General features: G+C 40.3%; 1 protein-coding gene across 2 annotated transcripts; it reads right to left on the reverse strand.

Annotated features, from left to right (window-relative positions):
- Positions 1 to 1,408: 1,408 nt before the first annotated feature.
- On the reverse strand, positions 1,409 to 10,646 carry ANKRD22 (ankyrin repeat domain 22). Of its 2 annotated transcripts, XM_041415784.1 has the most exons (6): positions 10,432 to 10,646; positions 4,246 to 4,437; positions 3,427 to 3,534; positions 3,040 to 3,117; positions 2,102 to 2,200; positions 1,409 to 1,486 (listed from the first exon to the last, which is right to left on the reverse strand). In XM_041415784.1, exons 1-6 carry the CDS (start codon positions 10,450 to 10,452, stop codon positions 1,409 to 1,411), a joined length of 576 nt encoding a protein of 191 aa, XP_041271718.1. In that variant the 5' UTR covers positions 10,453 to 10,646. The 2 variants fall into 2 exon arrangements, with proteins under 2 accessions (XP_041271718.1, XP_041271717.1); XM_041415783.1 differs by lacking the exon at positions 10,432 to 10,646 and having other exon boundaries at positions 4,246 to 4,461.
- Positions 10,647 to 15,866: the final 5,220 nt, after the last annotated feature.

Raw genomic sequence — 15,866 nt, forward strand, 5'->3', positions numbered from 1 at the left:
AAGAGATGGTGCCTTCATAATCCATGCAAGTGCCTCCCCTCTTCTCACCTACCAGCTGGTCTGGAGTGCCTGTCCCCAGACTGCACACAAAATGTTCATTATTACAGGCTCCAACAAGGAGCTTTATTTCATGGAGTGTTTCTGGCTGCAGCCTCAAGCTCATCTTGTCCAGCCAAGACCCTTTGTTGTTGGAGTTGACGTCCAATACAATAGTTACACTGCAAAATATATCTGTCTTTGCAACACAGGAAAAGTACACTAGCTTGTCCACACACCTACTGTGGCACCCATTAGCAATGCTGTACTGCACTTCTGACAGCTTACAGGAAAAGGCCAAAATTGTCAACAAAAATAAAGATCTGTTAGACCAAGGAGGCACAACACAGCAGTGTATGAAAGGAGTTTCCCTTTTATTGCTGCATTATTAAATCACAAAGCACTGGACCACTTTAATACATTGCTTATTACTGCAGGTTTTCTTCTGCCTTCACTTATGCAAGAGAAGACTCATGGATATATTATTATTATGATTGGTATTATCCCCTGCTGCATGCACCACTCTGTACAGCAGGCTATCCTGCCTAGTCCCATGGGAATGATACATCTGGTTTCCATCAACAGCATTTCATTTATTGACTCTTTTTTTTCTTTAGTACACTGTTTATATTGGAAAGGTAGTCAAGAGACCGGTTTCTCTACTGAGCCAAACATATTTTCTTTACTATTTCTTAATGCATTAAAGTGATCTGGGAATTGACTTTCTTAATCCAGCAAGGCATTGAATCTCTTTTTGCTGTTTCTTAGACGAAACCCAAGTCCTACCCTTGTAGAAACACAGTGAGAATTAAGGTGTGTGAAAATTGTAGGATGGATGGAAGGAGGAAGGGCTCAACTGAGAGATCTGTTTTCCCAGCCCCTCCCATTGTAGGAAGATAAATACTAAGAGAAGGGTACCAGACCTTTTATAACTGCTGTAGCACATTGCTTAGTTCCCCTATGGAACAAGTAGCACACACTCTAAAGGATATTTTATTTTTGCATTGGCTGCCAACCATCATATGCAATGTTTAGGCTTCCAGATATTTTATAGCCACCTTTCAAAATCCACAGACTGCAGAAGTCAAGTAATAAAACTAATGAAGCAGATGGAAAGGGCAATATTTTGAACATTATTGTAGTAATTTATGGCTTAGTAAAATAAAATGAACTTCATGGCCTTGGGGTACTGATAAATCTCACACAAAATTGTCCAAGCCTGCAGCAAGGAATGGGTGGATGTGAGTCTTTGGATGGAACGGGTGGACCGAGACTTTATCAAGTATCAGCCCGCATCCTCTGCACTTCTGCTGCTATGAAAATTGGATTGCCAGATGAGGTAATTTTCTGCATGTTTGAGAGTTCTTGATGGCTAAGAATCTTTTCTTATCATGCTTTCAATGTTGTGGAACTGTAATCTTCTTGCTATATCTAAGGGAGTCTCCCCATCCTGAAAGAAACACATGAAATACATTGCAATATGACAGATAAGGGTCATGTACAGAGAGATTTCCTAACTTTGCCACCTGTGTAAGGTCCCCTGTCACTTCTGCTCTAAAACAAAGGTTTCAGGACATGGTGGGCCTAATACTGCTCTGGCTGAAGAAAGGAACAGAGACCTCCCCTGCAGTAGGAAAAGCCTTTCCACAGTTTCCTGGGAGTAATATCCAAACGTACGGAGCTCAGCTAAGATTTGATTTCAAGAGAAACATAGGTAATACACTGCTCACCTCAACTCAGCAGTGCAGCTACTCCCAGGTCAATATTGATTTGGGCAACACTTGAGCTGTTCTGGTGACAGAAGCAGCTTAACTTAGCCTCTCAGAAGAAGGGTGCTCAACAGCACAAAAATCACCTAGGAAGGCTTTTATCCCTTCCCTGCAGCTTGCATCTTAGGAATAACTATAGAGTAGCTCTGAGCTAAGAAGAAAACAGGAAACAAACTGGCTGCCAGGAAGCTGTGCACCCTTTTCTTTACATTGCTGTGCACCAGCTAAGGCCTACAACGTACTTACTGGTTGACCACCACGATAAGCAAATACATTCATCAACTTCACCTTCTTACCCGATTCTTTACAGAAGTGTCTGCATGAGCTTCAAGCAGTAGAGGAATGACTGCCTGGTTTTTCATTTCACAAGCATAGTGAAGGGCTGTGCTGCCAGACTGAAGGGAAATGGAAGAAAATTAATTTTATTTCTATGACTTCTTTAGCAGAGCTTAGGTAAGTAGGACTACCTGTAGCCTATCAGATTCACCCTAACAGTCAGTTGCAAAACACACAAACCATTTCCTGTCACAATACACTGCAAGGTGAAACAAACACGTTACCTTGAGAAAATCAGGATCAAAAGATTTAATTCCTTCCCTGGGATGCAACAGCTAAAACAGGTTTGATACATTAGCAGGAAATCAGTAATTTCAGAGGATCACATGAGCTTGACCTCAGAAACTACATCTTAAACAGTACTGTTTGCTTGCACTTCAGTGTTTTAGAATTTCATTACTGATAAAATTGGTGTTTCTCCTTTTCTGCCTTAGAGAAGAGGAGCTCTTTACCTCACCCAAGTAGGCTAGTGGATCCATAACTCTGTATATGGCAGATCAGCACACTCTGAAGACCAAGAGAAGACACGGGGCCTTGCCCTGTAGCCCACAACTCTGTTCCAGTTAAAAATAAATGCTGATAGACTCAGATGCTTATATCACTTAGAATCTTTACAGAATTGGGCATTTAATACATGAGTACCTGAGCCCAGCTTGCCTGGATTCTCTTATGAGGGCACTGTTCAGAAAGGGACGATTAGTCGATCAGTGGGGAATTATTTCTGTATACACTATAAATCTGTTGCCTGTCATGCAGAAACCCTGAATCCTCCTGGTACATTAGTCAGTTCAGTCCCTGATACTCCTACTACAGCTATGCTGCTAGAAGGTTCTGTAGTCCGTTTTTAGTATTATTTCCTGCATGTGAGCCACATTTGCATTTGTATAAACCCACTTACAGAGTCAGTAGCATTCACATCGACTCCAGCTCTAAGCAACATCTTGACCAGGTGTTCATTCTGTTTTGTCTTTGAGACCTGTTTGGTGCAAGGCAAAGAGTAACACAGTTAATCTGCATATAGTCTTCAGTATATTTGTACTAAATACCGTGGGGTTTTTTTCCAAAAAGAGGCATGGTCTCTGGAAATGTCAGACTGATGCAGTAATAAAAATCTGTTCCTTCACCAGTTACAGCCACAGCAAAATCCCTGCTCCTTCTGCTGTACACATTCAGTCTTGCTTTAAGAAAGCAGTCCATATTCTGTAGAGGTTCCTAGCCTGAAACACTGCCATGAAAAATGGCAAGGGAAAGATGCAGGGTGATTCTTGCATCCATCCAGACTCACCATGAGAAGGTATCCAATAAGCATAACTGGCATGAGGATTATGATGAGCACATAGTCAAGGAAGGTGAACCGTTTCCTCACAGCATAATGGAGGCAAGTGCAGTCCTTCTAAACACAAAGCAACTCTGATTAGTACAGATTCAGAACGTTTTAAATTACACAAGCTTTCTTTTAGACTCTCTAATAGGAAATCTCCTGTGATTTTCAAGCAGAAATAGTCACATGCATCTTGCTTCATTCAAGTAGAAGCACACTTAACACATAGAGGGTCACGGAAATTGGACTACACATGCAAGAAGGATGTGGGATCCAAAGGATTCCATGTGTATGTTGGCAAACTTGGACCTGGCTGCAGAAATTCAAAGGAGAGAGTGGGTATCTCATGTGGTTGTTGCTGCCACACAGCAAGGTAAATCAGCAGGAGGAATCACCACAGCCCCCCTTCTTACAGAGGTGCTGGCTGCTGAAGCAAGGTCAAATGAGACCTTAGATCATCTCTTTTGGGAAATCAGAGAAAAACAGGAAAGTAGTAAAAAACTCCACAGACTCTTATTGAGAATAGAGTTTTTAAAAGTCTTTAAACACAAAATATACCAAAGCAACTAAAGAGCAGGTGGCAAAGTTTTGTGCTACAGGTTGTCAAGATGGAGCTGGACACAGGACCCCAAAATAAGCAGAGAAGCCTTTTAGTCCACCTGTTTCTCCACATATCCTCAGCAGGAAACAAACTTGAGGTTTGTCTGCGCTTCCCAGTGTCCCCACTGGACTCCAAGAATCGGAAAGAACAGTCCCCCAAAGGAAGAGTCAGTGGCCACTTACCTTATTTCTGAGGTTGACATCAGCATGTTTCCTAAGAAGATAGTTAACTATCCTGTTGTTTCCTTGTCTACATGCACAAATTAAGGGGGTGTCTCCAAGGAAGCTGTCCTGGACATTCAAATTGTTGCTGTTGCTTTCCAAAAGGAAATGGACTTTGTTGAAATCGTTGTTATAAGCTGCCTGGCAGATGGGCTGAAGTGAGAAGATAATATTCATCAGCACGCGTTTCACTAAGACATCCACACTTCCCATTCTGGCTTACTACTCACACACCCCAAAACCCTCGACAGAGGCTGTAGTTCTTGGTGCCTTCCAGAAGATGGTGGTAGGAGACACTCCTGCAGCCGCTACACAGCTCTCAGCCCCAAAGTCACAGCCTTTGCACAGTGGAATGGATTTTTCTGTTCATTTTGAATGCTATTTCTAGAATCCAGGACATAAGTCCTGTTTATTTGCAGCCATCAGAAAAAAAAAAAAAAAAAAAAAAAAAAAAAAAAAAAAAAAAAAAACCAAAAAAAAAAAACACCACAAAAACAAAACCAAACCCAAATCCAGCTTCCATTCTCCCAGGAGTTGGTCACTGTATTAAGCAGCAAGCAGGGACAAGCCCACATGCCCGATTTTACCTCAGGCTAATTTATCTTTGGCTGAGCAGAATGAACCATTCCTGACTCATCTGTTCCCAGAAGAGAACCACACTTCAGGTGAAAGCTGAAAAACCAAGCCCCCACCAATGTTTCTTTTCTAGACCTTGAAGTACGTAAAAAAATACATGCCAGTGTGCCCACAGGTCAGATTCTGCTTGGCTTTTGAGACCTGCTTGCTGGTCAGCTTTTCGTTCAGTATTTCTACACATCCTTGACCTAAACTGCAATTCCTTCCCTCTCCAGTAGCAAGAATTCAGACTAAGGAGAAGCTGAGAAGGGCAGGAGTACTCCAGGTTTCAAACAGCCTAATACAGGCAGAAACTAACATTTAGAGGGGAGCGGGGGGGCAGACTGGTAACATTTGAATTCTCCAGTCTTTCTTTTCTTTGGTACTGAGGATTTTGCCCAACATTTTCCAAAATAGAAATTTTCTTTAAATATTAGCTGTAATTTTTCCTCTTCACTTTCCTTTTTTTCACATCCTAAATACTCTATATGAAAAACATCTAGTCCTGAACTCTGAGTTCTTTCCTCACTCCTCCAGATTGTTCCTTTCCCTCTGTCTTCCCCTCTACTCCTACACCTTCCTGCCTTAAAATGTTCATCTTATTTACACTTTTTCAGCCAAACTTTGATCTACAACACAGGTTTATCTCCAGTATAATTACTGCTTAGTTTTCTGGACAGCTGCATAAGAGAAGTGATTTGTTTCCAAAGAAAGTATTTACATGCTTACCAGACCTTGCACCACTTCTTCTTTTGTTTTTATTATATCAGAAAAAAATCTACAAAGAACATATTCCATATTTTAAACTTGCACATCTGTCTGTATTTGTATAGAAGCATACATATACAATTTGGGATTTTAATTTCACCAGAAACAGAACTGTTTTAATGATTTTGAGGAGAAAAGCCTCTTTCAAGCCGCTTTTGGTGAGATTTGCAAATAGGTGCCATTAAAAGATCAGTTTTTCTCTAGAACCTTGCTCTCTGTCATGTTGGTGTCTAGTACAGTATCTTCATGTCCAGGAGAGAGAAGATCCTGTGGAGTCTGCACCTCTGATTTCCCTACTACTCTTTTTCTTAGATATTGCTTTTCTTATTTAAAGATGCAGGAGATTTGCTCTTTGGTTGAACATCTGTTCAAATCCCAGTCAGTTACCATATAAATTTCCTCCTTTCTAAGCTGGTTTTGCTCGTTCAGCAGCTCAAGGATATGTTTTATTTGCTTTTCTTTCCGTACTGCCTCCAAGACTTTTACTTGCTAGGTGGTTAAACCCAAGGCATTTCTGACTGATGCTCTCATTGATCTGTGGGATCTTTTTCTAAACCTTACACTACTGCTGAACTCAGTTCTAGAGCCATGAACAATGATGGCACACAGACCACTCCCTGAGACCACATTATTTGGGGCTGAAGTCATGCACAGAGCCCAGCACACACAAGTCACAGGTGCTCTTTCACCTACTGAAACCAGCTGTCCTCAGAAAACACCCAGGGCCAGAGAATGTAAGGAAGAAGTTCTCATCCATACCAGCAACTAATACCTGGGAAACTGATGTATTTAAAGTATGATGTAAACTAAAGATACATTTTGAATCATTATTTTTCCCCTTGGAGTGGGGGTACTTTGTAGAAATTATACTGTCTGCATTAACATGTTCCATTCACATTTAAAGAAAAAAACAACAAAGAAACACAAGCTTTTTTCCAATTTGTATGGGATTTTTTTTTTGAGGCCCACTCTGCTGGTTTGTATTCTTGAAAATACCTTTTAGTCAAAGAAAGGTGAAAAGTCTCACAGACCAAACTTGTAATATATCTCTTAAATTGGCTGGAAAAGCAAACATCATAACAGAATATTTAAGTAAAGGAACAAAGCACTGCCAACAACTATAAGTTCATGATATTGATACCAATAACAATAAGGATTCAGAAAAAAATGTGTTAGGAAAGTATAAAGATAAGAAAAAATACAAATAGGTGACAGTCAGCCACTTGTCCCAAAAAGGTAGATACTATATTAGATAGTGTCTCTCACAGAAAGAGATGTTACAGAAGACACTTTACTGGGATAGTGTGTAGAGTTCTTGTCATTTGGGTCCTAAAATGAGATCAGACCATGGCAGGAGCATGAAACCTCTCTAGAATTGAGGAATATGAAGAGACTGAAGAAAGGTTGATTTGCTTAGGGAGAGACAGCACTGTCCCTGTCCAAAATAAATTAAAGGGTCGGTATTAAAGAAAACCAATTAATTTCAAGGAACATGGTAAAAAACATGATCCATCTGACCAAGAAATTTAGCACGAAAATTAGAAAGATATTTGTATTCATAAGCAGAGTAAAGTAACAAAACAACCTTCCAGTAGCAACAGGTTGGACAAAAAACCTGCCTGGCCCCAGGATGCAGCTTGAGCATGTGCCAGGATTTCTATGGTTGTGAAGCTTCAGCCACAAAACTCTCTTCCACCTCTCACTTTTTTTGGATTGTCACCCTGGCAACCCTATCCAAAGGGTTAACTGTGCTTAAGACTGTTTTAAACTATTTCCCAAAGTCTTCTCATAAGACAATAATAGAATTCCTTACAAAGAGATAGGCAGCACCTATCTGGAGTATCAGCAGGGAGGCCAAGTATGGAGTTAGATCAGTGTTAGGTAAAATTAGCAGGTTCCATCCAAAACCCAAGAAAATGTATTTCCTTTAAGTCTAGAAAAGCCTGGAGGATAAGAGACTGGAAAGTCTCACTTTGTTTTCTACAGTGTTAGAAGATTGCCTCAGTAGTGATACAGCCAGTTTCATATTTGTGTTACGGTTATTGCTGTTGCTATGTTGTTGTTATCCACTCATCATACACAAGAGAGAAATAAACCCATGGGATAGTTCTCAGAATACCCGAGCTTCACATGCCAGGGGCAAGGCATACCCAAAGAATCCAAAGTTCACACCTTGTGCTCATGCTCAGCAGTGGCAAGGAGCAGGACAGTGAGAGCAGAAGCCTGATGGCAGTGGAGGACAGCCAGGAGAGCCCCTGCAGCTTCCCTTGCTCCCAGAGGTGCACTGGCAACTGGAGCAGATGTGTCTGTGGAGTCTCCTTTAGGGATGTGTGAGAAGTGCTCCCACAACAACAAATTCTGAAGAAAGCACCAGTGGGACTTGAGTTCTCAGCTTCTGGAGGAGTGGTTTGCAGCCCAAGTCACAGTGTGGCTTCTCTTGCCCACACCACATCATTTCTAAATCCGTGTCCTGACTGCCCCAGGGAACTCACAACAGACCTGGCCCATCCCCACAAAGCAGCAGGGCAGAGCCAGCCCTGGCACAGCAAACACTGCACCCCACACAGACACGGCCTCGGGTCTGAAGGGAGGGGGAGTAGGATCCGCAATTCCAGCCCAGGCAAAGAGGGAGAGAGGGCCTCTCTGAAGGATCTGGCAGCAAAGCCCTTCAGCTCTGCTCTCATTCACACTTCTGCAGCACCACCCAGCATTCAGACAAGCTGCACGGGATGAACCTGACAGCGTGACTCTGCACAAAATGTACAATGGAAGGGAGGGAAAAATCATCACAACCCCAAACACTCCTTAAACCTTCTCCAGAGATGCCTTTTCCCAGCCACAGCATCAGGGCTAATCATGAACTAGAGCACAGCCTGCCCAGCTGAAAAAAAAAGCAGTGGGCAGACATTGGAGAATGGAAAGTAGAGTTTGAAGATTAAATATCACATTCCATATTTTAAACTTGCACATCTGCCTGTATTTGCATAGAAGCAAACTTCCACAATAATAATACAATAATAACTGAGTGTTTAAAATCTCTCTTTCTACAACACTTCTTCTTCTGCAAGCCTTTCAGACCAGAATTTAGTTGTTCAGTATATAAGCTTTCAGGGAAGGTGAGAACTACTCACAGGACATGCAAGGGTTTTCATGGCTGAGAGAACTCAGTACAAGATCGCCAAATAAGTGGTGCAAGAAAAGCAATAACACTTTCACTATCAGAAAGGGCAGTTATAGAACCAATTTTTAAATTTTTTTTAAATCAATTGCAGAACATGATTGATGCAGGTCCTGGTAGTTTACCCAGATCCAGGTGAACCACCACATCTGAACCTGTCTGGTGTTTTCAGAGTTTCTTGCATCACCTCTGCTCAGCTTTGATGAGCTAGTGATAAGCCTCCAGCTACTTAGCAAGTTCTATCACACAAGTAAAGGTTAATGGCACAGTATGAAGGACAAAGCATTCAACCAATAGAGAGGAGGTGAAGGTAAAACCTGTCTTGCAACTTGGAGAGCAATTTCAGTTGCAATTACTTCCTCCTTCGAACTCCAGGGGATTGCCTAAATTACATCAACTCTTTGCAATTGCTTAGAAAAAAAGAAAAACATTTTGTAATTATTCTGAACTAATCCATAGCCTCATCCTTTGCACTAAAATTATACAAAAATCATGCTATGAACTTAACAGAAAAGTCTAAATTATGTTTAGGATGCCAAGGAATACACTAATATCCAAGTCAGAAAAGACAACTTACAATTCTTTATTTTCAGTGCCCTAGCTTTCTATCCTGTATAAATGAACCATAATTTATGCTGAAAACTGTATCTCAAAATGTTTAAAGAGAGAAAATGAATTTATATGAAATATTAACTAATAAGCATGAAAAACATGGACAGCATTTAAACATTCTTTAAAAACCTTTGTAATTAAGCTAGACAACACTGACTTCCACTGCAATACTGTCCCAGAGTAGTAGATCTGGAGAGAGGCAAGAAACCCTTTCAGAATAAGCTACAGTCTGTTCAGCTGATCACCCTATGAATGCCAGATTCCAGTTCCTTGTAATTCTGAAAGAGGAAAAGATATCTGATTTCACGGAATAGCTTTTTGAAAATACACACGTGGCTTTCAGCATAGAAATGTAACCTTTAAAAGCAACAGCTATGTAATGCTGCCTCCAGAAAAAGAAACACAGTGCAACGCACTCTTCTCACAGTCACAAAGGACCAAAATCCTCATTTGTCCCCCATGTACAAATAAGAAAATTATAACAGAATACGTTTAGGTAAAATTTACCCTAAAGTACCGGAAAATGTTAAATGAACTGTGGTTTGGGGACAAACCCATAAAGATAAGGTAACAAGTAATTACCTTCTTAAAACAATATGGGGGGAGTGGGAGGTTTTCTTAGGCATTACCTTTATTATCTGTATTCAGTGTAAGCCAAGGAGTTGTCTGCCTTTTGCAAAGCTGTTTATTGCTTCCACCGTGTACAGAATTGTTCTGATCTCAACACAGAACAACAGAAAATGTTGAATACATACTTTGTGAAGCCACCATAATTATGCTAGTTATTGCATTTTCTTTTCTTCTATAAACAATAGTACTGACAGCTTGTAGTAGACAAAGGAAAACATTTCCAAAGGGAAAACCTTCCAGATCGCTATAAGCCTGTTTATGGGAGTCTGCAACGGGGACAAACCAAGCCCAGTGAATATCCATACCTTGAACAGCATCAGCAACTGCAGAAAATGGTCACGTACCTCTGAATAGAGTATCCCCATGCCTATTCTTCACTCTGGAGTTCCTTCTTGTTCAACAGCCCAACAAGTTACCCTCACCTGAAATGTGCTTGAGCTTGTTTGAATCTGGTTAATAGTTAACATAAAAGTATCACTTTTTCTTAAGCTATGTTTCCTCTCAGTGCTTTCTACTTAGTAGCATAAAACAATTGTCTTCAGAAACCCAACCCAGGGAGGTAAACCTGAGAACAGCAGCTTACGGGAGACTGATGGAACAAGTTACAACACAGAAGCATTTTCCTTTGTCATTTCTGCAACAACATCCTCCAGTTACCTAAAAAGGAAAGTAGCAAAACAGGTTGAGGAGAGGAGGGAGAGAGAAGGGAAGGAAGTTTCACAAGTAAAGAAATGGAGGAGTGAAAAGAATAAAGAGCATGAAATCTAAAACTTAAAATAATGAAGAATTGTACTTAGTTTGCCACTCAAGTTACTGTTGACTAAAACACAGTCCAAACCTTCTGCAAGAACACCTCAAATGCCTGTTAAGAAAAGGGAAGCAACCAAATCCCACGCCTTCAATGAAAACTCCCAGTATAATTAGCCTCTCAGTCTTTAATTAAACAGGCCGGCCTCTTTCATAATTTTTGCTCAGTCTTCTCTTTCTAGCCCAGCCCAACCAAGGAATATGACTCATGTCTAACCTGATAATTTTATATGCTAATTGGGAAGAGAAATATTGCTGATGGCCCTGAGGATAAGATGCTGATGGCATCAGTCTTTCTGAGCAAGGCATGTGTATTTCAAGTTCCTGCATTCACCTCAAAAATATCTTTTCCTTTTATAGTTTAAATCACGTCACGTATCTCAAGCAAATTTTAAAAAAAGTTTTAAGATATATTCATGTAAGCATGCATCTTAAATCCAAGCCCTCTGCCTTACATTTGAGAACTTTTATTTCCAAATAATTTTAGTATTTATTCTCAGCAAGGTGGAGTACCATATAAAATTCCTTATTCTATCTCCAGCCTTGTCTAATTAAAGTAGTACAACACTGCTGGCGGTAGTGTTCTTTTGCTGGCACCACTTCCAGCCCTTTCAGTGCCTGTTTCAGAAGAAAGTTAGGCTGGCAGGTAACAGACACAGACATAACACCTACCTGTGACAGGCTCTCTGGGATCCTCACAACACACTGGTCTTCAAGCATGTGGTGAACATGACGTTGGACTGAGGACATGGAAGAGCAAGTAACACCTCAAAGGTGAAAACGTCCTCCTCACCAGCATTTCATTAAGATCTTCACATCAAGATCCTAAGATATCCACATCCTCCTGCATCTATTGACCACCTTGTTGGAATTTATAAACTACAACCAGTTGAAAGTAATATTGAATCACTAAGATGCTACATAAAACAACTTAGTAGTTTAATTCATCTCTTCCTAACAAAAATAAATAAATGCATGGTAATCGGAAAAAGTATTCAAAAAACAAACTAACCAAAAAAAAAAAAAAAAAGAAAAAGAAAAAGAAAAAAATCCATCCTCTCCAAAGCATCACATCCCAGGTCCTCTTGAAAAGCACTGAAGTGACTACTTTGGTCAGAGCTTCAACTGAAGAACAGTCAAGCAGCCCGGCCATGATGAGATATGAAAATCATGCAAATGCATATAGTCACAAGTTCACTTCTGACTAACCAATTGCTTCAGTGCTCTTTGCCATGTTTGTAAATGAAGATTAGAATCCTGAAAAACCTTTTTTTTTTTTTTTTTAATAAATAAGGGTTTGATTTTTTTTCTCCAGAGGGTGCCAAGACAGTGCATGGGCAAACTGTCCCCTACCCAGTCTGTGTAGGAAACATGATTCTTACTTCCTGACAGAATTCAACAACATTCAAAAGTTTCATGTGAGCCAGAAGGCAACTAAATATTTTTCAGAAGGGCCTTCAGCAGGGCAATAATAAAGTAAACTAATTTTTCAAACTAGCTATCAATAGCTTAAGAACAGCCTGTTCAATAAAAGTCACAGAAGATCATTTGTGTCTTTAAATTCCGAGCACTAGAATTTGTATTGCCACAAATCACATGAGCTACGTTACTCTCAGGAAGGCAACATGTGGCTTGTTGGAGTCATGTGTGCAGAACAGTCCTCCCAAATGCACATCCCTGAGAAATGCAGTCCTGGAACAGGCAATGTCTGCACAAGAGGGACACTGACACCTTATACTTTCCCTCAGAACACTGTTAACCACTTGTACAACATCCTTGCCATGTCCCTTGCACCTCTGCTGCAGGACAGCATTGACTCAACAGACCCAACAAACCCAAAGAAACCCCTCCAAGGCATGGACCAGAGCCTGTATTTTATAACACTAAACTGAGTTCATGTTGTGTCCAGCTCCAGGCCTGACCACCTGGACTTCAATTTTGACACAGCATTTTAAAAGAGAATACTTACTATCTTAGCTTCCCTGGCTCTCTATGTAAGGGCAGCCCATCCTGGGAAGTTTCTGTTGCTAGGTTTTGTGGTTTTTATTTTCTCTTTATAGGCATTACTTTCATTCTCTTTTCCCTTTTCAGATGGGCTAACATATCTTTTGCTCTTCACTTGGTTCCCATCAACAACATCAGGAAATATATCGTACATCCTGTGTGCCACCACAGCGTGATAGAGGTAAAATGTCTCAGTCATTCCCACTTGCAATTATATAAAACAAAAATTGTAGGATGGTGTTATCTGGAAATAAAGCAGAGAAAAGTCTTCAACATTTCTCACTAAGTGGTGGTATCTGACCTGCTGAACTGTGATGTTTTTCATTGAGAAATCCCCTTTTTGGCTTTTCCACAGATTGTGCCCTACTTCATAAAGCAGAAGTGTTTCTGTGGTGACTCTCAGGTTTTGTTTACTAACAAGCACTTACTTCATTCATTTTCCCAAGCAAGGCAGCATATCATTAGCACCCACGTTTCAAAGAATTTGCAGCATCCAGAAGCCAGGCCAGTTTCAGTGAGGATCAAGCCCCCTAGGCTGATTTCAATTAATTCAGTGGTTAGGCAGAGGTCTCTAATATATTGTGTTCTCAGAGTTTATGGAGGTGGCTTAGAAATAATAAGAATTAGTGTTAGCACCCTCTCTTGACTCGAAGTTTACATAATGTTTTCAGACTTAATTCAGTTCCTGAGAATCCCTACAAAAGCAGGGTAATTCAGAGCAAACTCTTTTTTGTATGTTGTGGGGTTCACACCTTTCAAATCACTTCTGTTTTTATTCTAAGATTATCTAACAAAGAAGGATTGTCCCAAACAATCAGCAATTCAGAAAACAAGCAACTGGTGTGGAACTAGTGACCAAAACAGCTTTTGTACTACCCACAGCAGCAGCTAGAAAGTTTTGAGAAAAGATGGATTCTTCTACGTTTTATCCCAAAATGTAATAGTTACAGCATTTAGCAAGACAGGTAGCAGTACAGATAAAGATCTGTCACAGCCTCAGGGAACAAGAATAACCAAGTTCCTCCTAAGTATTCTAATGACAGGTTAGATGCCTCTTTACCTCACCAGATCCATGGTGCAATTTGGTCTTTCAGAATTCATGCAACGGTGCTGTTTATCACAGAATAACTCCACTCCTTAAATACTGGCAAACAAGCAGCACTTAAACATGCTCTCCTATGCATGCAGATCACACAGAACTCTGCTGCTGCTCCTTTTATTGGCACAGGCTTCTGGCAGTGAATCAGCAGGAGACTGACCAGGAGTGCAGCAGGCGGTGCAAGCGCGGGAGCCAAAGCAGAGGTAAGTTTGTTTATGTGCATCCGTGCTCTCTTTCTCCCTTGCCTCTCTCCATGCAGATGTGCTGTCCTAGTTCTGTGCAGCTGGTTCCCAGAGCAGCCAGCCTGCCATCCTTCCTGACTGCTGTGCCGGTTTGCCAGAGCTGGAGAGGAAAAGGACTTTGGCCCATGCAAATGGGAAAAATGAAGTAACCGAGGGTTTAATTTTCTTCTCCTTGCTTTTTTCCCCTAGGGATGTCACTGTGGATGCATAGAAATCTCAGCATTGAAAACATATACATAGATTAAATAAACCTTGTTCTTATAGCTGCAAAAGCATTTGATTTTTTCATGCAAGTTAACCCAGAGATTCTGACACCTGCTAACCTGGTGTCTTTCTGTCCCAGTTATAGTGTATGTGAAAGCCATATGACTCTCTCAAGAGTACACTGATGAATTTCTAGAAGGTTTAAGGTTTGTTTTCATTAATATAAAAACCTCCAGAAACTGCATTTTTGAATGTATCTTTCAGGCATCTTCCTCTAACTTTTTTTTTTTTCCTTTTTAAAATAAATCAATTATTTCCAGTTTGCCAAGGTAAATGTCACTCTTTGGCATTGTTTTGTTGCATAAAAATACTAGATTATTGTTCAAAGCCCCTATGCCTTGGCCATTGAAATTAATGAGACAGCTGTGTGCCAAGCCTTGGAGTTGATTGGTGCATTATGTCTGATTTACAAAGCTTTCATATTCAGTACAGTACATAGAAAATGGCACACCATAAAAAAGGCAATAATTTAGCTACTGCATAGATTCATCTTCAGTACAAACTGTGACTTATGCTGGACTTTTCAGGATTTTTTCCAAACAATGCTCCATAAGCAGAAAAAGAGGAACGTGTTTTTTACTTTTGTTTGAACTAAATAAAATAGCAGAAAGCAGTGGAATATTTACTCTGAAACTGTGCTTCCAGAGTACACAGGTAGGAGGATTTCTGTTGTACAGAATAATTGGAGTGCTCTCCTACAAAGTGGATAGATCACAATGACTTTGGATTTCAAAATTAAAAGTATAATATTACACTGTATATATATTCTAGTAATATATAATGATACATAATTTTTATATTATATCTATCAATCTATCTAGAATATTCCAATTGTGGCTTAATCCAAATGTTGTAGTCACTCAAGGGATGTGACAGATTTAATAAAAAATGAAGATAATTGACAACCCACTCACTCCCTCCCTCCTCATGAAATTCAGAGGAAACAAAAAAAAAATATTTTACCTGTCCTTTCTATACTCTACAAACCTTAATGATCTTCCCCATGGTGATTCAGATAAAACACTCTGGGTTTATGACCTGTTCCTTCCATGCTAATTACAAAGGTGGCTACAACCAAAAAGCAGGGCATTAACTACACAGACAGCATTATGATTTCTGCTCAGACAAGCTTTGCTGTGACCACCAGACAATGCCTAAAATCCAGGAAGATTCAGCCTTTTCTCCAAGAAAGAGAGATTTACAATAGAAAAAGACCATATGTAGAGAGAAAGGAAGGTTCTCATCACAAACTAGCATCAATGTCACATAAACACAGGCCCCCCAGGTTGGTTCCTTCTCTCCCTGAAGCCTGTGACTCATTTGTAGTCCATATTAAACAGGAAAAGCTGTAGACAATCCTTCT

This window comes from Onychostruthus taczanowskii, unplaced genomic scaffold (assembly GCF_017590055.1).
Source record: "Onychostruthus taczanowskii isolate IOZ18803 unplaced genomic scaffold, ASM1759005v1 scaffold5, whole genome shotgun sequence".
NCBI classification, from domain to species: domain Eukaryota; kingdom Metazoa; phylum Chordata; class Aves; order Passeriformes; family Passeridae; genus Onychostruthus; species Onychostruthus taczanowskii.

Bases quoted from the DNA above. Each gene is read 5' to 3' on its own strand.
- ANKRD22 (XM_041415783.1), bottom strand. From the start codon at position 4,461: ATGAATATTATCTTCTCACTTCAGCCCATCTGCCAGGCAGCTTATAAC. The intron at 3,535-4,245 runs GTAAGTGGCCAC...CTTTGTGTTTAG, and splicing joins ATGTCAACCTCAGAAATAAG to AAGGACTGCACTTGCCTCCA. The intron at 2,201-3,039 runs GTAAGTGGGTTT...ATTTCCCTTCAG, and splicing joins ATGTGAATGCTACTGACTCT to TCTGGCAGCACAGCCCTTCA.